The sequence below is a fragment of the Triturus cristatus genome, chromosome 11 (assembly GCF_964204655.1).
Source record: "Triturus cristatus chromosome 11, aTriCri1.1, whole genome shotgun sequence".
Lineage (NCBI taxonomy): Eukaryota > Metazoa > Chordata > Amphibia > Caudata > Salamandridae > Triturus > Triturus cristatus.
The window spans coordinates 740,327,427-740,355,204 of NC_140594.1; the positions used below are offsets into that span (position 1 = coordinate 740,327,427).

The 27,778-nt window shown below is 52.7% G+C and overlaps 1 protein-coding gene across 1 annotated transcript in view; it reads left to right on the forward strand.

Moving 5' to 3' along the window:
• CUL3 (cullin 3) overlaps nucleotides 1–27,778 on the forward strand; it is a 611,025-nt gene that overhangs the window by 215,288 nt on the left and 367,959 nt on the right. The window contains exon 7 of the mRNA XM_085634401.1: nucleotides 45–190. Coding sequence (XP_085490527.1) covers nucleotides 45–190 — 146 coding nt within the window. The remainder of the gene's footprint in view (nucleotides 1–44; nucleotides 191–27,778) is intronic.

The following is a 27,778-nucleotide window of genomic DNA, read 5'->3' on the forward strand; positions in this document are numbered from 1 at the left end:
AAGGTTTACATAAAAATTTAATATTTTATCTCCATTTCTTGTAGACCTTGCTTGCATGTACAAATTATTTAGCAGAGTACCGAATGGTTTGAAGACAATGTGTGAGTGCATGAGTTCATATTTAAGAGAACAAGGCAAAGCACTTGTATCTGAAGAGGGAGAAGGAAAGAACCCAGTGGATTACATCCAGGTATGTTGAGCATGTAATAAACGTTGTGGTCTCCTTGAACCCTATCAAGTATCAGTATTATTTAAGAACAATGGCAGTTCCATCCATTCCCCCTTTTTTTTTTTATATAAAGTGATAGAAGGGTCGAGCCCCAGAGCAATGGTATGGTTATTGATGATGAGCTAGATGATGTTTCTACCTTCATATTTTGTTCTTTTATTCAAATGTAAAAACTATTTATCTGATAGACTTCTAGTTGCAGATTCCTTATCTTTGAACTTCCAGGCTGGATCCGGAAGATTTTAGATAGCAGTACTTCTGTGCGCCGATAGGTGGTGTCGGTCGACTCGCGTGACGTCGTAGGCGTCCGGTACGTCATCATGACGTCCGTGGCATCTATATAGGCACCACCACGGCGTGCTGATGTCTGTTCTTTTCTTTCTGCGCCAGCCAGCCCAAATTCTTTGAAGAGGTCTATACCCATCAGTTTTTGACAGACTTTTTTCGACATTCGTCGAGTTCTTTTGGTGTGAAGGTATGTCTAGCAAGAAGACCTGTAGGTTCAAGCTGTGCAGCACCTGTCACCGAAAAATGTTGGTCACGGACGCCCACCTGCTGTGTCTTTGGTGCCTGGAGGAAGATCCGAGCACCACTCCCAGGGCGAAAGTCTTCCTCCTCCCAGTCGACATCATCGCGGTCAGGTAAGAAGCACAAGAAGTCGAAGGGTGCAGAGCGGCTGCCTGGGTCAGCTCCACGTTTCCCTCCATTTAATTAAAAGAATTCTATGACACCATGTGCACTATATTTGGGCGGTTTGACCCTGCCGGCGCTCCTTCAGGCCCCGCATGCTTCGAATAAGGAAACCCCGTGGGTTCGGAGCCTCTGGCTCTGGCCCTCCTCTTGGATCAGTTCCTGGATCTCAACTGGTGCTGATCATACCACTCCGACCTTCCCCCGGCACCGCGTCCAACGTAGAGACCCTCAGCGCCTCCCCCATTGTTATTCCAGATGACACGCAGCCGGTTGGGCGTCCACCAGGGTGCCTAACACTCTACCCTATTCTGAATGGCTAGGGATGGATGGATGATGATTATTATGAGGAGGAGGAGGAGAAGGAGGAGGAGGAGGATGATGATTATTGGGAGGAGCAGCAGGATCCCTTAGAAATTTCACAACCGATTCAGGAACTGTACTTGTATGAGGACCTGGGTGATGCCAGGGGCCTGGACACCTCCAGATACTGGCATGCTGTCTTCCCCCTAACCTGGCTGTGGAGGAAGGGGGCTACTTTTCCAATTGTGGTGCATAAGGCTGCGGATGTCTTGGACCTGCAGCTTCCTACAGTGGCTGTCTTGATGGAGTTCTTGCAGCCTTGTGTCTTTACCTCGGAACCCTTGCTGCCTTTCAACGAGGCCTTGACCACATTCTACTGGGCACCTTGTCCAAGCCCAGCACAGGTGCTCCTGTGAATAGAACTATTGCCAGCCGCCACTGCCCTGCACCAGGTGACCCAGCTCTCCTCTCCACCCATCCCATACCACAGAGCTTGGTGGTCCAAGCATCCACTTCCTGTGGCGGGTTCCCTTCTGCACCCCCGGTTAGGGATTCCAAAAGGCTGGACAGCTCTTGTAAGAAGATCTTTTCTTCTATCAGCCTAGCAATGCGGTTGGTAAATAGTGCAAGCCTCTTGGGCCATTATTTCCATTCGCTTTGAGATACGGTTGCGCAAGTGCTAACGAGAGTCTCTGAGGAGGACCGGGCTCTTCTCTCCCAAGCTGTTGCAGACGGGCAATGCAGCGAAGTTTGCCATACAATGTGGCTTAAACACTACAGACTCCTCAACGGTGGCTGTTAGGCACCACGCCTGGCTGAGGCCGCCTGGCTTTTCATGGGATGTCAAAGCTAACCTTATGGACATGCTCTTTGATGGCTCCTGTCTCTTTGGAGACAAGGCAGATGCAGCGCTTGAGCGCTTCAAGAAACTCTCGGGCTACGGCCAAGTCCTTAGTCCTCACGCGTAATACAGGCCTGTGTCACCCATTCGCCCTTTTTGTGGCTACGGAAGGGTTTTCCGACCACGGCAACACTATTCCAGCCAGAGTAGTCTGCAAGTCCAGCAACCACTGCGGGCTGTGGATGCAGTTCACCCTGACCTCGTGGGTCAGGTGACCAGAAGTCTGGTCTAGCCGCCAACCCCTCTTCCACCGCAAAACTTTCCTAGTCAGATTCCCTCCGGATCATGGCCATCCAGTTGGTGGCAGGATACACCAACACTGCCACCACTGGTGAGATATCACCTTGGAAAGGTGGGTGTTACAAATAGTCTGAAGGGGCTACTCCCTTCCCTTCGAGACTATCCCTCCCTCCATGCCTCCAACTTACAATCGGCTAACGGAGGATCACTTTGCTCCTGACCCCCCCCCCCCCCCCCCCCCCTGCGAGGAAGTCAAGACTCTCTTGGCCAATGGAGCTATAGAGGGTTTCCGGGCCATAAATAGGCTGTGGTTGTTCCTGCTATTTTCTGGTTCCAAAAAAAGACATGGGCTTTTGTCCTGGAATCGACTTCAGAGCCCTCCACTACTTCCTCAGAAAGGAGAAGTTCAAGATGCTCACCCTTGCTCAGGTCCTGTCTGCCGTGGACCCGGGAGACTGGATGGTTGCGTTGGACTTGCAGGACGCCTGTTTCCATATCCTCATCCTGCCTGCCCATAGCCGCTACCTGCAGTTTACGTTAGGTCAAGAGCACTTTCAGTTTACCATTCTACCCTTCGGCCTCACCAGTGCCCCTTGAGTGTTCACAAAGGTGATGGTGGTGGCTGCAGCCCACCTGTGAAAATCAGGGGTTCCAGTCATCCCCCCTATCTCGACGACTGGTTGTTTAAGGCAGGCTCGTCCCAAGCAGTCGTCTCCCTCCAGGCTATGGCAAACCTCCTGAATTCGCTGGGGTTCACTATCATCGTGTCTAAGTTGCACCTGAATCTCTCTCAGACCCTCCCTTTCATCTGAGCAGTTCTAGACACAGTGCAGTTTCAGGCTTTTCCTCCCGAGCAAAGAGTCCAGGATATTCAGGCTATGATACCGATGTTTCAGCCTCTATTCTGGAAATCGGTGAGAAGGACTTTGAGGCTGTTGGTCCTCATGGCCTCCTGCTTGTGGACCATGCCAGATGGCACATGCCGGCTCTGCAGTGGGATTTGAAGTTCCAATGAGCACAGCATCAGCAACATCTCACGTACCTGGTTCAGATATGGGAGGGCACCGTGAATGACCTGCAATGGTGGCTGACAAACCGCAATTGAGTCAGAGGCAGACCCCACTCCCTTCCCCACCCAGATTTCACAGTAGTGACGGATGTATCTGTTCTAGGATGGGGCAGCCATCTGGGAGAGGTGGAGATCAGAGGACTATGGTGGAAGCCAGGCTCCATATCAACGTCCTGGAGCTTCGTGCGATTCGATTGGAACTGAAAGCCTTCCTAAACAACACTCAAGGGAAGGCTAGTTCAGGTGTTCAAAGAATACGCTACTGCCATGTGGTATTGCAACCAACAGGGCAGGGTGTCAAGAGGCACTGCGCCTCTGGACTTGGCTGGAACAACACAGCATTTCCCTTGTGGTTTAACATCTGGTCGATTCTCTCAACGCCAGTGTGGACAAACTCAGCCGTCTGTGTCTTGCAGATCACAAGTGACTTCTCCATCTGGAGGTGGTGCAAAGTCTCGCTCAACAGAGGCAAGTGCCTTGGTTAGATCTGTTCGTTCAGAAGAGAACGCGCAATGTCAGCAGTTTAGTGTGTTGGGAGTTTCCAAGGCGGCTCTCGCTCTGCGATGCTTTTCGACGCGAGTGAAGCACAGGCCTTCTGTACGCCTTTCCGCTCATACCACTCCTTCCCAGAGTGCTCAAGAAGATCAGGAGAGACCGGGCCCAAGTCCTCCTGGTGGCTCCGGTATGGGCACGGAGAGTGTGGTATCCCGAGCTTCTGCAAATGAGTATCGATACTCCGATCAGGCTGCTCCTTCGGGAGGATCTTCTGGCGCAGCAGCAGGGGAGGGTCCTCCACCCGAACCGGTCCACTGCCTCCTTTCATGAAGATTGAGTGGCGACAGTTGACAGCTTTTGACCTTCCTGCTGAAGTCTGTGAAGTTATCCTGGCGGCCCTCCACAAAGTCGGTATACACTTTCGGAATGCAAATTTATTACAGAACGGTCTGTTGACCCCTTATCTGCCTCCCTCTCATACATTCTTCTATTCATTCTTTCCTTGGCCGAGCAGGGGTCTGCGCTGGGAACCCTTAAGGGCTGCGTTTCAGCCCTGCCTGCTTTTGTTAGGTTGCCAGACCGACCATCACTTTTTAAAGCACCTCTTGTACAGAGATTTCTAACAGGGCTCACTCATTTGTTTCCCCATTCACCTGTTATAATGCCCCAGCAGGACCTTAATTTGGTTCTCAACTTCTTGATGTGTGCACCGTTTTAACCATTGCACAACTGTCCCCTTCCGCTGCTCACTATCAATCAACCTTTTTAGTGGCAATAACTTCTGCCAGGCGCTTGAGCGAACTCCAGGCTCTGTCATCCCAGCCTCCTTACTTGACTGTCGTTTTGGACAATGTTGTGCTCTGCACTAGGGCTTCTTTTCTGCCCAAGGTAGTAACACCTTTCCATCTGGGACAATCTGTGACTGTGACCTTGCCCTTTTTCTATGCTTCTCTGCATTCTTCTAAAGAAGAGCGTCTCCACAGTCTGGACCCAAAAAGAGCATTGTCATTCTATCTTGACCGCACTAAAAGGTTCCGGGTGGACGACCAGCTCTTCGTAGGATAAACGTTGGAGCAAAGAAGGGGTGTGCTGTACAGAAGAGGACCATATTACAATGGGTCACCCTCTGCATTCCAATATGTTCCGCCTTGGCGAAGAAACAGCCTCCTGAAGGCTTTAGGGCCCATTCTACCAGTGCAAAGGCAGCCACCACAGATCTTCAGCATGGCGTTCTGGTTCGTGACATCTGCCAGGTAGCCACGTGGGCATTTCTGCACACGTTCGCCAAGCATTACTGCCTGGACAACCAGGTCCGCTGGGATGGCCTTTTTGGCTGTTCTGTTCTGTTCCTTACCTTCGGTAACACCTTATCTTGTAGAAACATGATCGAGCTGTAGATTCCTTACCGACCCACCCATCCTCCTCGCACTGCAGATTAGTTTTAGTGTCCGTGCCTTTTCCCTTCAGGGCCCTAGTTGGTTTTATAACACATCATGATCAGTCACTTCATGGGTCCGCCTTTTTGGCATGGAAAGTCCTTAAAAGTACTGACGTCAGCGCACCAGGGTGGTGCCTATATAGACGACACAGATGTCATGACGACAACGAACCAGACGCCTATGATGTCACGCGGAGTCGACCAACGCCAACTATTGGCACTCAGGGGTACTGCTATCAAAAATCTATCTGATCCAGCCTGATTCCTGGAAGTTCAAAGGTAAGGATTTGCAGCTAGATCATGTCTCTACCAGATAAACTGTTACCGAAGGTAAGTAACTTGTCCTTGTAGACTGTTTTATTGGGCGGCTCACTGACGTTTCTCATGCATCGTATTGCCCAATGAGTTCCTAGTATGTAGAGGAGAGCATCTCCACTTTGTGGCAAAACTACTAGTAGCTTGATAGTCACCATAGGCTCACGAGAGTCATTTGTTTTCTTTCATGCATTTATGAGCCCTGTGCTTGGAAGTATTCATAACTTTGTTATTTTCTCCTTTTTATCGGGATGTGAGTTTACATCAAATGACCTATATTTTCCTTCTCTGCGTATTGAATACTGTAGAACTTGCGTTGGGTTTTAGCTGTAGGAAATTCAAGGAATAGGGCTATCAAAAAATATCCAGGAACATTATTAGCTAACTGTCTGTGTCCCCAAGTTAACAGATGGTGACCTATCATGTCCAGTGCAGACTACCATTTCATAGGTGACCAGCTGCAAGACTAATTTTGAAGAATTAAAATAAAACAGCAGGATTTCCTAGGAGGCACGCTTATTACAAACGTTGCAAGTAAACTACTTCATTCACATTCTGGCAGTTTATCCACTTGCAAACATTGTCAGCTTACAAGACAGAGATTTTGTGGTGCATTTATGCCATAATTTATGAAGTTAACAATCTGTACACATTAAGTAGAGGGAAAAAGGCCAAGGTTGTCCAGAGAGGTGTGAAAGGAATTTGCCACAAGTTCTTAGTGGCAGTGAGGGGGAAGTAGGCGCATTAATTTCCTAGCACCTAGTGGATCTTTGACTACAGGAAAAAGTCCTCCAGTGCCTAGCACTGTCCATTCTGTGACCACAGTCTTCTGTCTTGCGAATTCCCACTGTGTGTCCTATTTGCCATTGCCCACAAATGTGTCATGTGAGTCATTCAACAGAGGAAGCATTTTTTATCGGGCTTTATTTTCTCAATCTCTGCTTCCATGATGAGGCAACAGATAAGTGTGTCATGGCACAAGCGGCCGTGGTGTTTGTGCTGTTGTCATAGTGGAATCCAGCCTAGTCACTAAGCCATCTGTAGTTGCTCCACTGTCATGAGGGTGACGAGGCTCCACTCTGCCCCGTTCTTAGTACCGATTGGAACTTTCAGGGCAATCAAAAACTTTAAAAGTGGTCTTTTGCCCTGGATGGTGACAGGTCAAGAGAGTTCAGAATTAAGCCACTCGCCCAGCTGTGTGCTTATGTAAGTATGCCAAAATGTTTGCTCCGAGTCATAGATGCAAGGCCATTGGCAAATTTTGAAAGTGAACAGGCGTGGGGGTGAAGAGTGCATTGAAGGTAATGGTGCATCCCACTAGCCAGGTAGTCTGTTTTGTAGCCCTCTTGGTGTGCCCTCAAGGTTGTGTCCCGTAAGGTTAATTTCGGATACAGGTGGTCTGTTTCATCAAACATCTGAAGGTGCCAAGGCTCATCTTCTCATATTTGGCCAATTCTCTACTCTTTCCTCCTAGCTTTTAGCAGTCTCCTTTAGCTAGCAGGTCCTGATTGTCCAGACGCCTACGCAGTCACTCCTTTACTACAATTGTGTACACATTGAAGTTGTAATTAACATCTCTCCCCCCCCGCCCCCCACACCCCAAAAAGAATATCTTTCGGCACACTCAGCCCTACCCATTAGGTATCAGTAGTTTCCACACCCCCCTTCTGTTCTGGCCATCCTCCAACCTCATAACTCTGAATGATTTGAGCAATATGATATATATTTTAACATGTCATCATACACTATCAACCTTTTAGCTACAATGGTGGCAGATAAAATAAGTGTTTCCTCTTATATAACTGGGTAATATATCAAAGGAAGGAGGTCTTGTAATTTGAGTACAAGTGTGCTTTTCCCCCTACTGTTCCAATATTGGCCCATTTATGATGGTTTAAATAGTTACTAGGATGTCTTGTGTAGCCCACCATCCCAGGTCTCGTGCAGATACGTCCCCTGGTTGTATACCTTGTACAATGAATGCGGTGTTAAACACATCCTTAGTGCAAAACTTGTGGCTAAGTAGTAGTAGAGTAGTTGCTTGGTATGAAGGTGGTAATATCTCGGTAAGCAAATATAACAGTTCTATCTGTTAGAAACGACTAGCTGCAGATTCATTAACGTAGAATTATCCCCAGGCGTGAGACTGGACCCGGAAACCTTTTTTGCCCAGCATCCCTGCGCACCGGCATCCCGCGACTCCGCCCAGGCGTCGTCTGCGTACGTGACGTCAGCGAGGTCACATAAGTCTCACCTTGGCGCGCCTATGTCAGTTTTTTCCTTTTCTGCGTGCAACGCGGATCCGGTTTGTGCTCTGGGCCTGTTTAGGCCTTTCCTTATGCTATTGCTGCGTGTGTTGGAACAGTGTGCGAATGCCTTCGGGCTTTAAAACTTTCTCGTCGTGTGGACACCTCATGTCAGTGACTGATCCTCACCCCATCTGTATGTGGTGTTTGGGGGAGCACCACGATTCCACTGATTGTGAGGCATGCCCTGGATGAAGCCGAAATCCCGGCGGGCGCGCCAGATGAAACTTCTTTCGGCTCATGTGTCCAGGTCGACGTAGTCATCGCGCCCATCCCGGAGGGTTCTCGGACCCACGGCTTCCCTCGCCAACTTCGATCTTCTCCCAGGTCGCAAGAACGCTGCTCACCTCTTGGTAAGTGTTCCAGTTTGTCCCCGAGGGTCGGGTTCCGGCCTGTCGGGGCGTGGGCTCTCCGCGGGTGGTGCGTCCCGCGTGTCATCCCCTTATCTGCAGTTTCCCTACGTGAGGGCGACTAGAGCCCAGATGGAGACATATGCGGCGGCTTTGCAGACCTCGCTGGCTTCTCCTCCTCCTCCTCCTCCTTCCCCTCCCGGGACGTCAGCGGATCCCTTGCAGTGTGCGGGGCCCTCCGCAGCGTCGCCGGCGGCTCCGGCCCGTTCGGATCCAGGCTCGGCGGATGTGGTGCTGTTGGGGTGCGGCCCTTCGAAGGGTCCCTCCTTCGGACCACGGCGCCTCTGCTTTGCCGCAAAGTCCTGCGGGAGTCCCTGTGGTGTCGCGGGAGGTCGCCGGGGCTCGGGTCGCACCCCCGAGCCCCTCTCGTTCCTTGGGACAGGCGGCGGTGGTGGCCTTGTCCGAGGCAGAGGTGACGCCGCTACGGCGCTGCTGGCCCTGGTGGCGCCACAGGGGTTGTCCCTCCCCGGGCCCTTCTCGTCCATCCACGCAGGCGGCTGCCTCGCCGGAGGTCAGGTCGGCGCTGCCCCGGCTCCGGTCTCCTGTTCTGTGTCGGAGGTCACCCCGGCGTCTTATATGTCGCCGGGTCGACGTTGGGTTGTTGATTCGTCTTCGGACACCTCCTCTTCTCCATAGGTTTGGCGGTTGCTGGTGTAATCCTTGCCAGAGACGGGCCGCCGTGTCATTGCTTTCTCCCCGACGTCGTCTAAGGGCGGCTCCTCGCCATTTCCACGACCGCGGTCTTCGCCGGAGGAGCCGCAGGTCCCCCACTCCTCGGTTCCTCTTCCTTCCTTCCTTCCGGCCTTGGCCCTTCCTTCCTTCCTCCGGTTGGCTTGGGGGATGGCCGCCTTTAGCTTGCAGCAGTCACCTAACGAGGACCTGCTTTCCCCCTCCGCTGGGCCCTACGAAGGCGGGTGCGGCTTTTGCCCGCGCTGTTTCCACGGCTGTGGGAATTTTGTGCATGGGTGAGCCAGCTACCCATTTCCCCGCAGATCATCTTCTGGAGGTTCTCCATCAGGGCTCTGGTGGTAGGGAACTGTTGCTTCCCTTCGAGGGTTCACTCCACTCTTCTCTCTTGGGGACTTGGGGACGTCCCGCCACGGGGGACCCGGTGCCCCAGCACCTTCTACGCCGCCACCATCCGGCACCGCGTGATCCAGTGTGCATATCTCTTCACCCTTCGACCAGAGGCCCCCTTTTTGCAGTCTGCCTTTCCTGTTTTGCCACTGCTGTTGTCTCCCCCCGTCAGGGGAGGCCCGCTGGCTGGACTCCTGTGGGCGCAATATGTTTGCCTCAACCAGTGCGGCTCTGCGGGCCCTTAACACACTGTGTGTTTTGGCTAGGGCCACTTCTTGCTTGTGGGACTCGGCAGAGTCCCTTATGTCTGCCGCTTCTCAGAAGGGTGCCTGTGTGGATTTGAGACACCATGTCTTGGATGGTCGGGAGCTAGCGGCGTTTATCCTTCGCTCCGCTCTGGACATCTCCGAGGCGCTGGGCCGTGCCATGGCTTCTTTGGTTGCCCTTCGTCGCCATGCCTGGCTTCGGGACAGTGTATTCCCGGAGAATGTTCGAGAACGGTTGGTGGACCTCCCAGTCGATGGTGCTCTTTTGTTCCATGCCCCTGCAGACTCAGCCACCCAGAGGTTCTCCTCCTCAGTGACCTGCAGGTTGATCTGGTTCTTGGAGCTGTTCTTCCGTTGGGGCGTGTCGCCCCGGTTGTCTGTTCTGTGTGCTTCATGGCCACTCGAGTCCTCCTTGCTGAGGTTGTGGTTCTGTTGGCTGCAGGCCAGACCTTTTTGACTGTGTTTTTCCTTTGTTGTTTTTTTTACACCCTGCTAGGCCTGAGATTGGGCCTTCTGCGTTTCCCCTCTGGCTGCTTGATAGGCCTCCTGCGGGTTTTTTTTTGCTGCAGGTCTTATTTGTTGTCCTCTGCTGCGGAAGTTTTCTCCTAAGAGGTTCACATGTCTTGGGATATAACATGCCCTATGTGGGGCAGGGTTGGCTGTTATATAGCCCTGGTATGTGCTGGGGAGTTGTGGTCGCCTGCGGGCTTCTGGCGTTATGGTTTGTTGTGGATGCAACCTTCTTCGCATTTTTGCTTTGAGTGTTTCGTTCTGTGGTGTCCCTGGCATCTGGCGGAGCTTGCCAGTGCCGCCCTCTTATTCTTTCTGCACCGTTTTGCCTTCTTGGGGCTTTAGTGGGACTGTCATCCTGCCTTCTCCGCTGCATCCAATAGGCCTTGCACTCTGGTTCTACATCTTCTCCCTGTGGGGTGGGGGGATGGTCCCTGACTTCTGGACCCTCTTGCAGGCGCAGTTTGTCCCTGCGGGGCGTTGGTCGATTCTTCCTGGGTGACCTTGAGTTCCCCTTTTCGGCTTCCGCCTGCTTCTTGCTGCAGGCGCCGTCCTGTCTGGGATTGCCTTTGCTCTGCCTCTTCTCCTTGGAGTCTCTAGGATGCTCTTCTCCTTCGGTGCTCCTTTCCTTGGCCTTGGGCGGAGGTTTTGTTGCCTCATGTGGGCGTGGGGTGTTTGGCCTCTTTGCGCCTTGCCTTGTTTCCTCTGCTGAGTGAGGACAGGGTATCTTCTTCTTCTTCTCTTCTTTTCCTGCACCCCCCTTGGGGTTGGCCTCCTGCTGGCGGTGGTTTCCCTTTGCCTGGGGGACGGGGCTTCTTGTCCTGTTTTCGGACTCTGCCCCATGCGTCCCTCTGTTGTGCCCAGGTGGGTGGGATCCTCTCGCAGCCCTCCTTCCCCTTGGGTATGGCTAGGGTATCTATACTACGTGAAGGAATCTGCGGCTAGTAGTCTCGATCATATGTACGAGTTACTTACCTTTGGTAACGATGTATCTGGTAGAGACGATCCTAGCTGCAGATTCCTTCACGGCCCGCCCTTCCTCCCCGTTCTGCGAGGGCTTGTGATTTGGTCTTTTGCACTCGCTTCTCTGTGGGTGGCTGTGTCTTCTATGAGTACATTCTTTCCCTCTTTCTGTCAGGCTGTCCTTTTTTCCTCCCCGTTGTCACATGGGAGGATAGGTTTGTTGGTACTTCTGGCTCTTTGTGATCCTTGACGTTGGGGTCTTTTGGCTGTGACTCTGCCCTTGTTCCTTATGGGGGTTGTCACACTCTGTGATGGGGATGTCTTGGAGTTTTGTCGTTCCCTGTGTGTCCCAGACTGGTTCCCCTTCCTTGTCTTTGGTTGGGGTTGTAGTCCTGTTGCATGTTATTGTGACATTTTTACATATGTCTCTTGTCTCCGGAGGGGGCTGTCTCTGTACTAGCAGGGTTGCTGCTCTGTTCTTTATTCTTTCCCTGCCTTTGGGTACTGCAGTGCCGGGCACTGCTCTTTATGGTGTTGTTCCTCACCATTCCTTTCTCTGCTCTTTCGCACACTGTTCCTATACTCTCAGTTTTATCTGCTAGCTCCGCGTTGTGGCACGGAAAAGTTATCCGAAGAAAACTGACATAGGCGTGCCGGGGTGGGACTTATGTGACCTCACTGACGTCACGTTTGCGGACGACACCTGGGCGGAGTCGCGTGATGCCGTCCCCCTGGCGCGCAGGGATGCTGGGCAAAAATGTTTTCCGGGTCCAGTCTCACGCCTGGGGATAATTCTATGTGAAGGAACCTGCGGCTAGAATCGTCTCTACCAGATATATCGTTACCGTAGGTAAGAAACTTGTACATTGTCTATTAAGCATGATACTGTTTACAACACATGCATATGGAACATACTCTTTCTCAGCTGGGCGTGCACATAACAGGATTCTTCTATGTCTGCCAATCTATCCCATAGCACAAGAAAATTAGCATTTCTTATTGTCTTAAACACTAAGTGCGATATTGCCAACATCCTTTGTGAAATCTACGATTAATCCTAACTTAAGTGTCATTTTCAGCAGTCCATAGAGCATTTGAACATAATTATCACGGCTTCTGGAAAGATCAGAGAAAAATCGATCAAAGATCTAACACAGTAGCAGAAGAGTTGGTCCCAGCATAACAGAAAAGCAGACCCACTGCCCACCAACCGGCCTTTTCCACCTGGGTTTGAGAATGGTCTTTTGTTGGTGCACATACCCAGTCTTCAGGTTGTAATTGGTGGCATTACTTAATGGACTCGTTTGGCTGGGTCTACAATACCTGGGAGTGGTACTTTTTTTTTTTAAAACTTTGTTTATTGGTTTCAAACACAGCCATACATTAACATGAGTGGACGACATGTTTAGGGTTGTCAATATAAAATACGCAGATATTACTTTTTTGGGTACACATTAAACATTTCCTACAGTACTTGCTGGTCTATGAATCTCCATTTCCACCGTAGGTGGCACACAGGGCTCCCCTCGGTATGTATTCCAGTGAGACCATTTCTTATCCCACTTCTTGGGACACCCCAGCGCCTTAAAAACCGCAGTCTCTGCCAACATACATCTATCCATTTCTTTGGCCCACGCGTTGGTAAGTGGTGGGTTCACTCCCCCCCCCCCCCCCAGACTCTAGCTATCTCCCGTTTCGCCAGCGTGTAACCCAGGGTCGTGAATTGTTGTTCCACCTCCGTGAGGTCAGTCGCCTCCCACACATTCAACAGTCCCAGTTGTGGCGTCAGTATTACTTCCTTCCCTAAAGCTGTACTCATGTGGTCTGAGGCTCCCTCCCAGAGAGCACGTAGCTTTGGGCAGATCCACAGGGTGTGATAGAATGTGGCCTGCTGCCCACATCCCCTCACACAGCGGTCATCAGGTCTAGTCCCTATTCTAGCCAAGACTGTTCTTGATATGTATGATCGGTGAAGGATCCTAAGCTGGATCAGTCAAAATTGGTGAGAGATATTGGCTTGGAGGTGACGGGCCCGTCTAGCAAACTGTCTTCCAGAGGTGATGACTCTGGTATATTTTTAAGGGATGGAAACGCCGCCTTTAGCACATGCCTGATCTGTAAATACCTAAACACTTCTCCTTGTGCCAGACAGTATTGTTTCTGGAGCTCACCAAAGGTGAGCATTGCTCCCTTTTTCACCAGATCTCGCACTGCTGATATCCCGATAAGGTCCCATTTATCAAATCCGGACTGATAGCACAGCATTCCTAGTTTCTGGGTGGTCCATAATGGTGTAGCCTGTGAGAGCACGCCCTTCCATCCCAGCCGGGCAGAAACCACCCGCCATATTTCCAAGGTGTGTTGGGTGGGTCCGAAGAATCGCCTCCTATTTTTCCTGTCTGTGGCGTACAGTGGCCTCATATAACCAGAGCGATCCGTTTGGTATCGGTCCAGGACATAAGCCGGGTCATCCGGGGGGTGATACTTCCAGTGATTAATGGTCACCAGTTGTGTCGCCCAATAGTAGCGCTGTAGGTCAGGTAGTGCTATTCCCCCATCGTACCAGCCTTTAGTTAATTTCTGCATTGCTGTTCTGGGGGCCCTGCCATCCCAGAGCAACGTTCGAATCTCCCGTTCAACCGCTCTGAAATATGAATCCGGGACCCTATGGGGACAGTTATGTAATAAATAGAGCAAACGAGGAAGGGCAAGCATTTTAAAGAGCGCCGCCCTCCCCAACAGTGTTAAGGGGAGAGAACTCCAATGTTTAACATCCGCTCGTAGTCGTGCCAGAGGGGGGGCCAGGTTGGAGCTGTAGAAGCAAACCGGATATGAGGTGCTAATGATCCCTAGATAGGGAAACCCCTCTGTAACGACCGCTATAGTGCAGTCTGCCGGAAGGCGTTGGGCTGTGCCTCTCAGCATAAACAGTACGGACTTGTGCCAGTTGTTCGCATATCCCGAATATCTGCCAAAATTTGTAAATATATCTAGCACGACCCTAATCGAGTTATACGGGGATGCCAAGTATAACAATATATCGTCCGCATAGAGGGATATTCGATCTTCCACGTCTTCTGCCCATCGCAACCCTCGCACCAACGCATCTTTACGCACCCAGGCCGCGAGAGGTTCCAGGACGAGAGAAAAAATCAATGGAGAGAGCGGGCATCCTTGCCTAGTGCTCCTTCGTAGCTCGAACGTTCTAGATGTAAAGCAATTAACCCTCACCTGTCACAGCACCCAAGTATAGAGAAGCTTTACTCAGGCTATAAATTTAGGGCCCAATCCCACTTTCTCTAGGACCTCAAATAGATACGGCCATTCAATGGAGTCAAATGCCATTATCTGAAAAACACGTTAGTTAGATTCCTCACCTTAGAATATCCCCAGGCGTCAGACTGGATCCGGAAGATTTTTGTAGCAATACCCCTTGCGCGTCGCTAGGCGTCGTCTGCGGCTCCGCGTCCGTCGTTGGCGTCGTGCGCCGGAATGACGTCATCGGAGTACTTAGACACCGCCCTCGCGCGCTGACGTCAGTTCTTCTTTTTTCCGCGCCAGTAAGCGCCGATCCGGGAGAGCTACCCCTTTAGTCAATTTTTGACTAACTTTTTCGACTCTTTTTGGTCACTTCTCGACTCTGGTGCCGGTAGGATGCCTGGTTTCAAGGCCTGTGACGACTGTCACAAACTGATGTCGGTGACCGATCATCACCGCTGGTGCCTGTACTGCTTAGGCCTCGACCACGACGCGGAGTCGTGCTCCGATTTGTATGGCCCTGACCTCGAAAGCTAGGCGGGAGCGGTCCCGCAAGCTTCTCGAGCTTCGCACTCGACATAGTCGCGCGTCTGGCTCGAAGTCTTCGGGTAAGTCGAAGCGCTCTAAGAAGTCCAAGAGGCGACACCGCTCTTCGGACTCCCCTCGCCAGTCGCGCGACTCGGACTTCGGACTCCCCATACCCGCCGGTCCCTGGGATTGACGCAACGCCGACGGAGGTCAGTGCCTTCCTCTCGGCCATGAGGAGCCTGGCCCCGCCGTCGACGCCCGCTGGCACGCCTTCGGGCCCCGCGGACTCGACTGGGCGACCTTGCGTGCCGGCGGCTCTGGCCCCGGCGCCGTTGGAGGCTCCGGCCCCGAAGTCCGCAGGTCCCCGAGGGGCCCGAGCCTGGGCCCCTGTCGATGCCGGTCGACCTAGTCACGCCTCCTCCGCCGGCGTCGACACCGGTACCACCCTCGACGTCGATCACCGGTTCAGCCCCTGTCCGGTCCCGACGCCGATGCGGCGCCGCCCGACGCTGCTTCCGACGCCGCTAGTAACACATTATGTCTATCGACCGGCTCCGATCATTGCTCCTGTTTACCAGGAATCGGATGACGGGGTTGACTGGGAGGGGTCTGAGGACCCTATGGCCCTTCAAGGGCAAACTTTCTCAGGACTGGGCAGATGAACTGGGGGAGGCCAGTGGATTGGATACCTCACCGGACACTGGATTCATCTCTCCTCCGACTGTGGCTTCGGAGGAGGGTGCAGCTTTTTCCTGTGGTGCTGCGCAAGGCGGCCGCGGCCCTTGGGCTTGAGCTGCCTGCCGTGGCTGTGAGGACTAACATCCTCACTGAGGTGCTTCAGTCTGCCGCATGCTCCACTGAGCCTCTGCTGCAATTCAATGAGGCCCTCATTGACGTTCTGCAGGGCACCTGGTCCAAGCCCTCCACAGTCCCTCCTGTGGATAGGAACGTTGCCAGGCGCCACCGCCCTGCTCCGGACGACCCCAGTTTACTGTCCCAACACCCCACCCCCGAGAGTCTGGTTATCCAGGCCTCTACCTCCCAATCCTCCTTCCCGTCCGCTCCTCCGGACCGGGATTCCAAGAGACTGGAACAGTTCGGTAAGAAGCTGTTCTCCTCGCTCAGTTTGGGCCTGCGGTCTTTGAACACCGCCTGTCTCTAGGACCGTTATTCCCACTCTCTGTGGGATACGGTGGAGGATGTGCTGCCCCTGTGCCCGGAGGAGGCCCGGGCACGGCTTTCCTCAGCTCTGGCCGATGGGAGAGATGCAGCGCGCCATGCAATCCGATGTGGACTCGACACTACGGACTCACTGGGTAGGGCGATTTCTACCACGGTGGCGCTTCGACGTCACGCCTGGCTGCGGTCCACGTCCTTTTCAGGGGATGTCCAGAGCACTCTCATGGACATGCCTTTTGATGGCACTCGCCTTTTTGGTGAGAAAGCGGACAGTGCGCTGGCTCGCTTCAAGGACTCCCGGGCTTCGGCCAAGTCCTTGGGCCTCTCGGCCCCGCGGCCACAATCTTCCGCTTTTCGCTCCTTTCGTGGCCAAGGAAGGGGCACCTCCTCACGTCCGCCTAGCCACCGGCCGCAGAACCAGCCTGCACGCGGTCGCGGACGTGGTTTCCGCCGAGGCGGTACTGGAGGACAACGCGGTCAGTCCACATCCACCCCGGCAGCATCCGCCTCAAAGCCTTCCTAGTCCGAGCTTTCAGGCCCATTCCTCGCCAGTGGGAGGCCGGGTTCGCCATCACCTGCTCCACTGGCGTACCATTACTTCGGACAGGTGGGTGCTGCAAATCGTCCGAAGGGGCTACTCCCTCCCCTTCGAGACGACCCCTCCAGCCATGCCACCGCAGCACCACTGTATCTCGGAGGATCATTTGAATCTTCTGCGAGAGGAAGTTTCGGCCCTCTTGGCCAAAGAGGCCGTCGAGCGCGTTCCGAGCCCAGAAGTAGGTTGTGGTTGTTATTCCCACTACTTTCTGGTTCCCAAGAAGGGCAAAGGAGGCCTACGCCCTATCTTGGACCTCAGGAACGTCAATGCCTTCCTCCGGAAGGAACGGTTCAAAATGTTGACTTTGGCTCAGGTTCTAGCTGCCCTAGACCCTGGAGACTGGATGGTAGCGTTTGACTTGCAGGACGCATATTTCCATATCCCTGTCCTGCCGGCCCACCGGCGTTAACTGCGGTTCACGGTGGATCTTGAGCACTTTCAGTTCACCGTGCTCCCCTTCGGCCTTACCAGTGACCCTCGGGTGTTCACGAAAGTGATGGCGGTGGTCGCAGCTCATCTGCGCAGATCAGGGGTTCCAGTCTTCCCCTATCTCGACGACTGGTTGTTGAAGGCGGGCTTGCCCCAGACAGTCGTCTCCCACCTCCAGACTACGGCGGATCTCCTGCATTTGCTGGGGTTTTCCATCAACGTGCCGAAGTCACACCTGAGCCCCTCTCAGAAGCTCCTCTTCATCGGAGCGGTTCTCGATTCGGCGCAGTTCCGGGTCCATCCACTGGAACAGCGGGTCCGGGATATACAGGCCCTTATTCCCATCTTTCGGCCTCTATCCTGGGTTTCGGTCAGGCTAGTGTTGCGGCTTCTGGGGCTGATGGCCTCCTGCATCCTACTAGTGCATCACACCAGGCGGCGCATGCGGCCTCTGCAGTGGGACCTGAAGTTTCAGTGGGCCCAGCATCACGGCAACCTGTCCGGCCATGTCTTGATCTCGGAGGGCACTGCACAGCAGTTGCAGTGGTGGCTCACGGACCGCGATTGGGTCACGGGCAAGAGCCTCTCCCTACCCCTACCGGAGCATGTCGTCGTGACGGATGCGTCCTTCCTGGGATGGGGTGGCCATATGGGAGAGGCGGAGATCAGAGGCCTCTGGTCTCCGGCGGAGTCTCGCTCCACATCAACCTGTTGGAGCTGAGAGCGATCCGACTTGCACTGAAAGCCAGAGACCATCTGTCTCTGCCGGGTCATTTCGAGTCTCGTCCGCACGGACACCCCTGCGTTGGTCGGTCCGTTTAGAGTGTTCATGTCTATGGCCTCCCACCGTGCTCCATCCTTCCATCCAATCCCAGACTGCATCCGGTGAATCGAAAAAGCATGATTTGCCACCCGACTCCACCCTTAGTTTCGCAGGAAAAAGCATCGCGTATTTCACCTCCCGGTCCCGCAGTTCCTTCTTTACTGCCTGAAAGCTGCGACGTTGGGCTTGGACCTTGGTCGTGAAGTCAGAAAATTAGTTATCTATTTTCAACGGAGGACCGGATCTCGCCGTTTGTAGTATAACATCCCTGTCTCTGTAGTTGAACACTCGAGCTATAAGGGTCCTCGGAGGCGCTCCCGGCCTTGGCCTACCGCCAGGTACTCTGTGAGCTCTCTCAATAGAGAAGTAATTAGAGAGAGACTTAGGTCGCAGGTGCTTAGTCACGAGGTCTTCCACATATCGGTCTGCTGCCGGCCCCTCCGTTTTTTCCGGAACCCCTAAAATGCGGATGTTTCGGCGGGTCTGACCTTTGTAATCGTCCAGCTGCTGTTCTATCCTGTTCTGTTTCTTCTGCATAGCAAGCATCTGCGTCTGGAGCTCCGATGTGTCTGATTGTAGGGCACTAGTTACCACCTTAAGCTCTTTAACTTTCTCATCCATCTTCCGGATGTCCGCCCTGATGAGAGAGACCTCCACCGTGACCGAATCCATCGAAGCGCGTACTCCGCTGATGGCCGCCATGACATTGTGTAGAGTTGGCTCCGGTCCTTGTTTGGGGTCTATTCTCCCTCCATCCGTGTCTGACTGCTGCTAAGCATCATTGTCTCCTGCTTTAGACCAGGCGAACTTGGCCAGCTGCTTTTGGGCGTTCGCCCTGGGCCCCTTCCCTCCCGTCGCCATGGGTGCGCAACAATGGACTTCCTCCAATGTGAAAGGCCTGGCTCAGGTCTGAGTGGTGAAGTGTGGGTAATTGACCAGAGTGCCTGGGTTACCAGAGATCGTCGTTGGAGTAAAAATCTGGGTATTTCGGCTTCAAACCATGAACTGTCGTGACACGGCTGTCCCCCACCTTGTCCCTGCGCCAGCACAGCTCGATAATCCACGCCCGCGGTCTGCAGGAAGCTCCTCCCCCAGCTATTCGTGGCACTCTGTCTCTATATCCCCTGCGGAGCTGGGGCCTGCAGCGCCCTCCTGTGACGGTGCAGACCAAACTCCGAGCACCCCCCAAGTCTCCATCCAGTTTCCACCGCACTAGCCTGTCCTGACTCACTTGGGGGGCGTCAGGAGTTTCTATGCCGCATCATACGGCCAACTATATCCCATGCTGGTGATCCGCACTGCAGGCAGCAGTGGTTATTTCCCAGGCCAATAATGTCTGTCCGCGATGAAATGTCAGGGCTAGCAAACCCTATCCGAGTGTGTCCGCGACTTCCCTCGTCGGTCACTGTTGAACAGAACCCTTAGTGTTGATTCCTGCCCCAGTACCCCTCCTGTGGAGGTCCGGCGGCCCAGGCCATGCCAAGGATAGTGCCCACGGGCCTGTTTCCAGCCGATTGAACTGTACAGGAGCCTTCTGTTACAGCCCTGTCATAGCACATGTAACTGTGTCAACCCACCACTCTTAGGCAGGGCGCAGGCCGGGAGACCACTGTATTGCCACTATGACAGAGTGTCCCACGAACCCCTCCGTCCTGATGTTGGATGTCTCTCACCTCTGGCCTTAGGGGAAAGCGTCTCAAGCCTGGCCACAAGACTATATTGTTCACAGAGCGGTGTCTCCGCCTACTCACGGGCTCTCTTGGGAACTTCGACGCGCTTCTTTTCTGCTACAGAACCCCGCTGTGTGCCCACCACAGCTGCAGAAAACTCCTCTCCCTCAGTGTTGGGTTGGACTGCCGCCCCCCTTCCTCTGTCTCTCCCCGCAGGCCACGAAGCCGGGGTCTCGCGCAGCACTCCCAGGCAATTTTACCCGGCCTGAGGTTGCCACGCCCCCTCCAGTCTACCGGCTTCCTCTGATATGCCGGTGCAGCAGTGCGGTAAAGCTTGGCGTGGCCTCCCCGCCGTTACTCCGCTCTCCGCTAGGCACTGTTTCCGCTGCAAAGACCCGGGGAAATTCACGCCCAACGTTCCCGGCCGCGGTGCTCCAAAGCCGCGAAGCCGGGGGCTCCGACAGTCACGGCACTCACCGGGTCCTCTCCTCTGCCGCGACACCGCTTAGCCCGGTCCGTTCCACCTCGGGCTCCACTCGGAATTGAGGGATCTCGCTGACCACACCGCCGTCCGGCCCTATCACCGGCTCCCGGGCAGTGTCCAGAGTTCCGATCCACGCATTGCCGCCATTACCGCCGCTGCCGGGATGTAGCCGGAGGGGGCCGCCGAAGCATCAATCCGGGTCACAGCACCCGTGGAATCGTATCCAAAGGGCAGGGGGTAAGCTACTAGTTATTTCTTTTTAGTTTTTTGCCAGTGGATGGCGGCGGATATTGGAAAATGTGCAGCGGGGGTTTAGGAGCCCTCTCAGGCAGCAGCCATGCTCGTTGGCCGCTAGCCACGCCCCCGGAGTGGTAACCTTTTAACACATTTGTTTAAAGCTCAACAGTAATGCAACTTAACATCATAAATCAAATGTGTATTCAATAGTGAGGGGATCTCTGGTGGATAAGGTGGTAGTCTTGTTTCCTGCCTGTAGGAATTTCATGTGTGCTTAGCCCAGTCTTTCTCCTCTTAGTTGATGGAATACTCGTTAAGGCTGGGGTAAGGCACTTGGCAGTGCCCAGTCTCCCCATAAATTTTAGCTATAGCTTTTTAAATTCTAGAGTACCCTGTTTTCTTTCTCCACAGCCCCTATGGATTGTGGGTGGTAATAGCAGAGACAGTTTTGCTCAGTCTGGAGGTCTTTATAAATTTCTCAATATCGGATTTTGGAGAGGTTTCACTATCGCTGTTGAAACATAGGATGAAACCAAACTGCAAAAATGAAGTCGGATAACAGTATATTTGATTCTGGTTAGGATCTACCCTAGCGCACTGGTAGGCCACCATCCATCCTGAAAACATCCAAAGTATTAAAAGTACTTATTCATAATTATAATATTTAGGCGTATGTCTAAAATCCATCCCTGCATTGACAAAGGGCCGTCGACAGAAGCTGTTTGTGTCAATCTGATAGAGACCTCTAGCCGCAGATTCCTTACCTTTGAGTTCTCCCCAGGCGCCAGACTAGATCTAAGTTTTTTATTTATGTATTTTTCAGCAGAATCTCTGCGTGTCGAAGTACGTTGAGCGACTTCGTAGGGACGTCATCCACCGGATGTGACTTAGATGCATTTAATATAAGCCCTCCCCTGACGTCAGTTTCTTCTTTTCCACGTTTCTGCTGTGGATCTGGAAAGTGGTTCCTAGGCCCATGTTTTTTTGTTGGCCTATTTTATCTCTTTGTCGTCGGAACAGTGTGCCTTTTTCGAATGTCCTCTGGGTTCAAACCCTGTGGGTCCTTTGGATATCAGATGTTGGCCACTGACCCTCATAATATTTGTATGTGGTGCCTCAGCGAGCAGTGTGACTCCTCTTGCCAATATCGCCCAAAGGCGTTGGGGGAATGCTTTTGGCGGTGCAGTTGTTGAGTCGTTCGCTGTCTCGTTCTCGATCCAGGGAACAGTCAAGAGCCTGCTCCAGAAGTCCTTCCCATGGGCGTCCTTCGATCTCAACGTCTAAAGGTAAGTTGCTATGCAAGTGGTCGAAGTCTCAGCATTCCCCGACTTTGCTGTGTACGTCAGTATCTCTGATGCTGCTCCGTGTCCTCTTGAGGAGTCTGTACCACCCAGTATTCTCTGGAGCCGGGGGGACACTGGACGAGATGCAGAAGTACTAATCTTACCTTCATGTCCTCTTTGATTCTCCACCTCCCTCTGGTGCGCTTATCGGCTTCAAGAAAGTCAGAGGAGCCTTGACTGAATCCATGCTGGCGGGGTCTCCCTCTCCTTCAGTTAGGCCCTCTGGATCCCTAGTCGGATCCGTGTCTGCTCTGGTGCACAGCCCTGTGTTCTACTGAGGTTGCTCCTCTAATGGTCCCGATGAAGACCCCGCTGTAAGGACAGAATCGCCTTCTTCTAGTGTATGGCGTCGAAACGTCGGCTTTACTTACAATTGGACATTTACCTACCTATCGAACCCAGAAGCGGAGAAATTATTATGCATTCATGGCATTGCACTACTTGGGTTGTCCTAGTTAGATTCTATTACATTGTTAGATAGGTCGTTTTCAACCTTGTAACATATTGTAAATATTGATTTTTATTATCACACCCCCATCCCTTCACGAGCCCTACCTCAAGCACCTTTAATTACCTGTTTTACTTTGGAGCAACCATTGAAATTGTGCACTTGTGAATAATCCATAATATATATTTTCTGCTGATAATCTAGTCAACCTGGTTATTGTTTAATTCAGTTACTGTGGGGTATTTTGTTTTTCACTCCCAAAGGTTTTTAATGGTCAGTTGGACAACTTGTTACACGGCATGTCAAAGTGAGCTGTAATAGTAGGGCAAATATGGGGCTCATTCAGCTGGGAACAAGGTAAAAGAGGTGTGAGAAGTTGGCCTGGCATATGCTGTCTCCTAGTTATAGGGGATACCTTGCACCAGTCCAATTCGACTCTTATTGATGATAGGTTTAAGACAACCTTTAAAGAAAGCTATCCTAGTGGTAGCTGTGGAGAGCAGCCTTCAGGCTAAGTCTTGAAGGAGTGTTAAGCTTATTGTTTTACAATAGATAACCTCTTGAACGACCAAATGAAAGAGTAGTCCACACAGGTATATATATGTATTTATTCTAGACAGAATCCCACAAGTCTCTTTATGAGGCTGAGGCAAAGTTACAATTCAAACAAGCATTGATGGATACAATAAATAGCACTGGAATCACAGGGCCCCAGGGGGGGACCAAACCATATATTAAAAAAGTGGTATAAGAACCACGACAATTCTACAGACAATGCCTAGGGCATTTGGGATCGCTTGCCCCTTAAGAATCCACCCCAGGTTATGAGGAAGGGGACCCACGGGAGGCGCGTGCAGTGCAAGTAGCTGCTATCGGGATCTCTATTATAGTCTATGGAGAAAGTCACGGTTTGATTTTAAAACATTAAAGACACTTCTAGCAGGAGTTCAAAGTTAAGGGCTTAGAGTTAAGCCTTTTAGATGCCCACTCCCACGAGAGTACCGAGGTACCACTGTTACCTGCCCCAGGGAAGCCGGGTGCATAGGTCGTTTTCGATGTCGGGTTGCGGGCTGATTTTCAATGGGAAAATGTTCAAAACTGCTGCTAGCCAAAAGCGTCTGTCGTGAAGAATGAAGTTGTAGATCTTGAAGAGAAGAACCTGAAAGCAGAGGGGACTGAGTCTGGGTCACGGCACAGTGACCAGGGAGCTCAAAGGAAAGAGCCCTTCAATGTCGGGTGCTTCAAGTGGAAAGAGGTGTAGCTTGGATCTGCAGCCACGGGCTCTGGGAGGCTTCAAGGAATGGCAGCTTCTGTAGGGCGACTGTCCCACGTCGGATGAGGGTCGCTGTGGTGTTAGTGTTCGGATTGGATCCACTAAGCCTTGGCAACCGCACCCCACGCAAGATGAACAAATCAGCTACTGGTGCAGACCCACGAGGTCTGTGAGAGGTCTCCTTTGGGGAGACTGTAGAGCAGGCCTGGAACAACCAGGGGAACTCTTGGAAGTCGAGATTGTCCTCCGCTAGGGCCCACAAGTCGAGAAACAAGGGACCGCGGAAGGCAGCAAAATGGAGTGCGTAAAAGGGAGCCCACGGGCCACCGGAGGGGGCTAGGGCGCTGATCTTTGGCACAATTGCTGCTTGGTGGTTGGCTCAAAAATGGGCCAAAGCACTTCCCCACTGGTCAGGGTCGTGTGCTATGCAAGAGGTGGCCGGTGTCCTGGGGTATTGGAAATCTCAGCACCCACGCGTTCCACGGTGCTCCGACTTGCTGTGCACACTCACTGGCCTCTGGGATGCTTAGAAAACCCACCTCAAAGTTGCTGGGAGTCGACGAAGTTCGTAGGAGCAGCAAAGTTCCAACCGGGTCACTTGCAGTGTTTCAGGTGCCTGCCAAGATTAGGGGAGGGTCCAGATCAGAGCCTACCATTGAGAGTTGAGGCGGGAAAGGGTGGCTACATCCACTCCCCTTTGTGTGTTTCCCGCCTGGGCGATGGGCAGGACGCTCCTGAACCGATTCCAGGCGGTGTATGCAGAATGTAGGCGCTGTAGCAACCTACGTGCAACTCTGAGAGGCAACATATGGTGCACCCACCCGGTTCCAATCCACACATCCTGTCTGGGGAGGTGCTAGCACTCCCCTGCCACAGGAGCCCTATTGTCCAGCTGGCGCGGCTGGGGGTTTTCCCCAGCAACAGCCAGCCAGAGTCGTGTGGGTGGCGGTTAGTAGCCATTTTGTACTACGTGTGCACTTTTAAATTGGTGTCTAAATTCTTCCGCTTTTCCCATATCGCCCCTCTAGCAGGGGGGAATCGTGCCCTCATGCCCATGGCTGGACTGGGGGTAGGATTCCTACATGTTTGACACCAAACACGATATGGTTCTGTGTAGCCATTCTCAAGTTATCACGCTATCGCGATAGACTTATAATGCGGTTAAGAGTATATGGTATGGCTACACTACAAACAACCCAGCAATGATTTTACAAAGGTTGCAGAGAGGCCCTACTCAGGTAGGTGTCCCCCCTCACACATACCTCAGCACCCTGCCTTGTAGGATTAGCAAGGCCTGCTATAGGGGTGTCCTATGAGAGTATATGTGTTGGAATGGGGTGGGATATAGGGTACCTATATCCCTGTAAGGGGTGCTAGCACCACCTTACCCAGACTACAGTAGTGGTCTGGTGGTGTCAGTTTGTATGGCTGTCCCAGGGTGGCACAATAAGTGCTGCAGCCCTGGTAGGCCTACTGAGGGACCCATGCCCTAGGTACCTAGGGTACCATCTACAAGGGACTTTCAGGGTATCCTCAGTATCCAATTGAGTTGTACCTAGGGTACTCACATCGTTTAAGAGAGGAAGCAGATAGGCTGGGGTCCTGGGGACATCAGCAAAAAGTTGGGGGCAACTATGCAGTTGATGCCACTCTCCTACAAGAGGTGTGGTGGTTCTGGAAATACGTCTTGTGAGGGTGTTATGGCTTTCAAACCAAAGTAGCGCACATTTGACTTGTGCTAGTGTATTGGAAAGTAGAGCACATTTGTTGGCTGACCGTCTATGCACTTTAATCTGGTATTAATGTAACATATTTTTAAATAGGTTTTAATGAATTCTTTTAATTGTTGTAAAAATGATGTGCACTTTTTGCATTTCATGTGACTGTTGTAAATTATCTGGCTGATTGTTAATTTTATGGACATTTTAATTGTCTGTTTTATGATGTGCTTTTATGGTTTGCTTTTAAGCCGAATAAAGCTTTATTGATTGATCGACATATGTGTTCGAGGCATGTGGGCTGCTGAATTCATATCTGTGCATAGATCGCCGCCTAGTGTTGGGTCCGGATGTTTGCACGTTGTTGTCCTGGAAGAGTCTTCGAAGTATCCTGGGATAGGTGACTCCTCCCCTGGACTACAGTGCGCATGGGCATCCTCTCCATCCTCAGATTGTTTTTTTCCGCCATTGGGTTCGGATGTGCTATCTTAACTCAAGTTAGGAAAAACTTTGTCGAGGCCAAAAGGCCTTTAGTTCGCGTCGGTACTGTTTTTCTCGATCGGTTTCGATACTACCTTTGTTAGTTTACTAACTTTCAGAATCGACTTTTCGCATCTTACCTGCCCATCGACGACTTCGACGATGGAATCGAGGACACCATTCAAGAGGTGTCCGGTATGCAATGCGAAATATCCCCACATCGACGTCTATCCGGTGTGCAACAAATGCCTTTCGCCGGATCACGACGAATCTACATGCATGGCCTGTGCCCGGTTCCGTTCCAAGAAGACTCTACGGAATCGACGAGCGGCGAGACTCGAAGCGCAGCACGCGGCACCGGCCCCGGCAGACATCTTCAACGCCGAGACCGAAGATGTCGAAGAATTGGAAATCCTACCCTCCAGTCCCGTTTACGAACATGACTCCGGATCGGACGACGTCGACGAATCACTCTTTCGCCGAGATGAAGACGACACCGAGGTAGGAGACTACGATGAGGCCTTAGGGGCCGAAGAGAGTAGCTCCAATGACGAGCAAGGCCTACCCGTTCAGACTGAAGAGAGCCCAGTGCCACAGTCTATGGCTCCGGTCGAGGGATCGCCTTCGGGCCTTACCCGAGACCTATCCCGCAGTTCTTCGGCCCCGCCCTCGGGCCCGGCCTCGGACATTCAGCGGCAGCCATTATTACCTAAACCGGTTGGTTTGCCTTCTTCCAAACCGAAACCGAAAGCTGCACTGATTCAATTGAAAACGAAACCAAAAGTGGCGCTGGTCGGATCGAGGCCTTCCACACCTTCGATGCCAGCGAAACGCGTCGGCACCGAGCGCACCAAGCGAGACTTCGGTGCCGAACTTGAAGCGGCCGACGTCGGAGTCGACATACGGAAAAAGGCCTTCGGTGCCACCAAACCTGCTCGGCTCCCGGCGCCGACGCCATCGACTCCGACACCAAAGGCCACACTGCCTGCTGCGTCTCACATCGCTTCCACGGCAACACCAAAGCCTCATGCATCGAAGACGTCGACGCCCATTCCCGCCCCTCGACTCGATGACCCACCGGCGCCAAAAAAGTCCACGGCCGCCTCTACAGACCTGGTCGGCGCTAAAGCCTCAAGGGCGCTCCAAGTGCGACCCGTTGCGGCACAAAGCAGCAAAACCAAAACAGTCCTCCAGGACACGTCGGGCTCCGGCCCAATAAAAGCTCCAGCAGCCTCTTCGGCGCCAGCCAACATTACTTTTGGCCTGCCTCCATCCACGGCCCCGAAAATGTTCCAAATCAGGACACGGGTCACCCACACCACGGTCACACCTGCTGAGACGTCTCCGTCACATCTCATCGACGCCAACACCGGCAGGATGATTATCCACGAACGGAGGATAACTTCGGAGCCACCTTTGGACCCTTTCTGGATCCCACTAAAAAGAAAGCTGCCTGTGGACTCAGAACCTGTCCTTTGCGAACCTTTCCACTCGCCCTACCGGGATCCACAATCATTCTCTCCCACACACTCCGACACGGATGCGTTGGAAGACTACATGGGTGACCAAGTCCCCTACCACGGAGACATAGACCCTGACGACCAACAGGACCCTGATCAAGCTTGGGGCGACCCTGTAGACCCAGGTGCACCTCTAGATGCACAGGACCCACAACTCTATGGGGCGAAAACATCTCCCACAGAGGACACTGCAGCGTTCAACGCTCTTATTGAACGTGCTGCGAATAATCATGGAGTGCAGCTTCACTCTGACACCATCGAGGACGACTTTCTTATGGACACTTTCGCATCCTCAGAAAGGCATATAAAGACTCTGCCCATGTTGAAAGGGGTCCTCAAACCAGCCAAGGACATCTTCAAAGAACCCACCAGGGCACGGGTGATAAACCCCAGGATCGACAAGAAATACAGATCGGCGCCTGGGGACCCTACTTACATCAGAGGCCAATTACCACTAGACTCCATTGTCGTAGCGAATGCTCGCAAGAGGGCACACTCGCAAACGACAGGTGACGCTCCTCCCCCGGACAAAGAGTCCAAGGTGTTAGAGACCTCTGGCAAGCGAGTTGCCGCCCAGG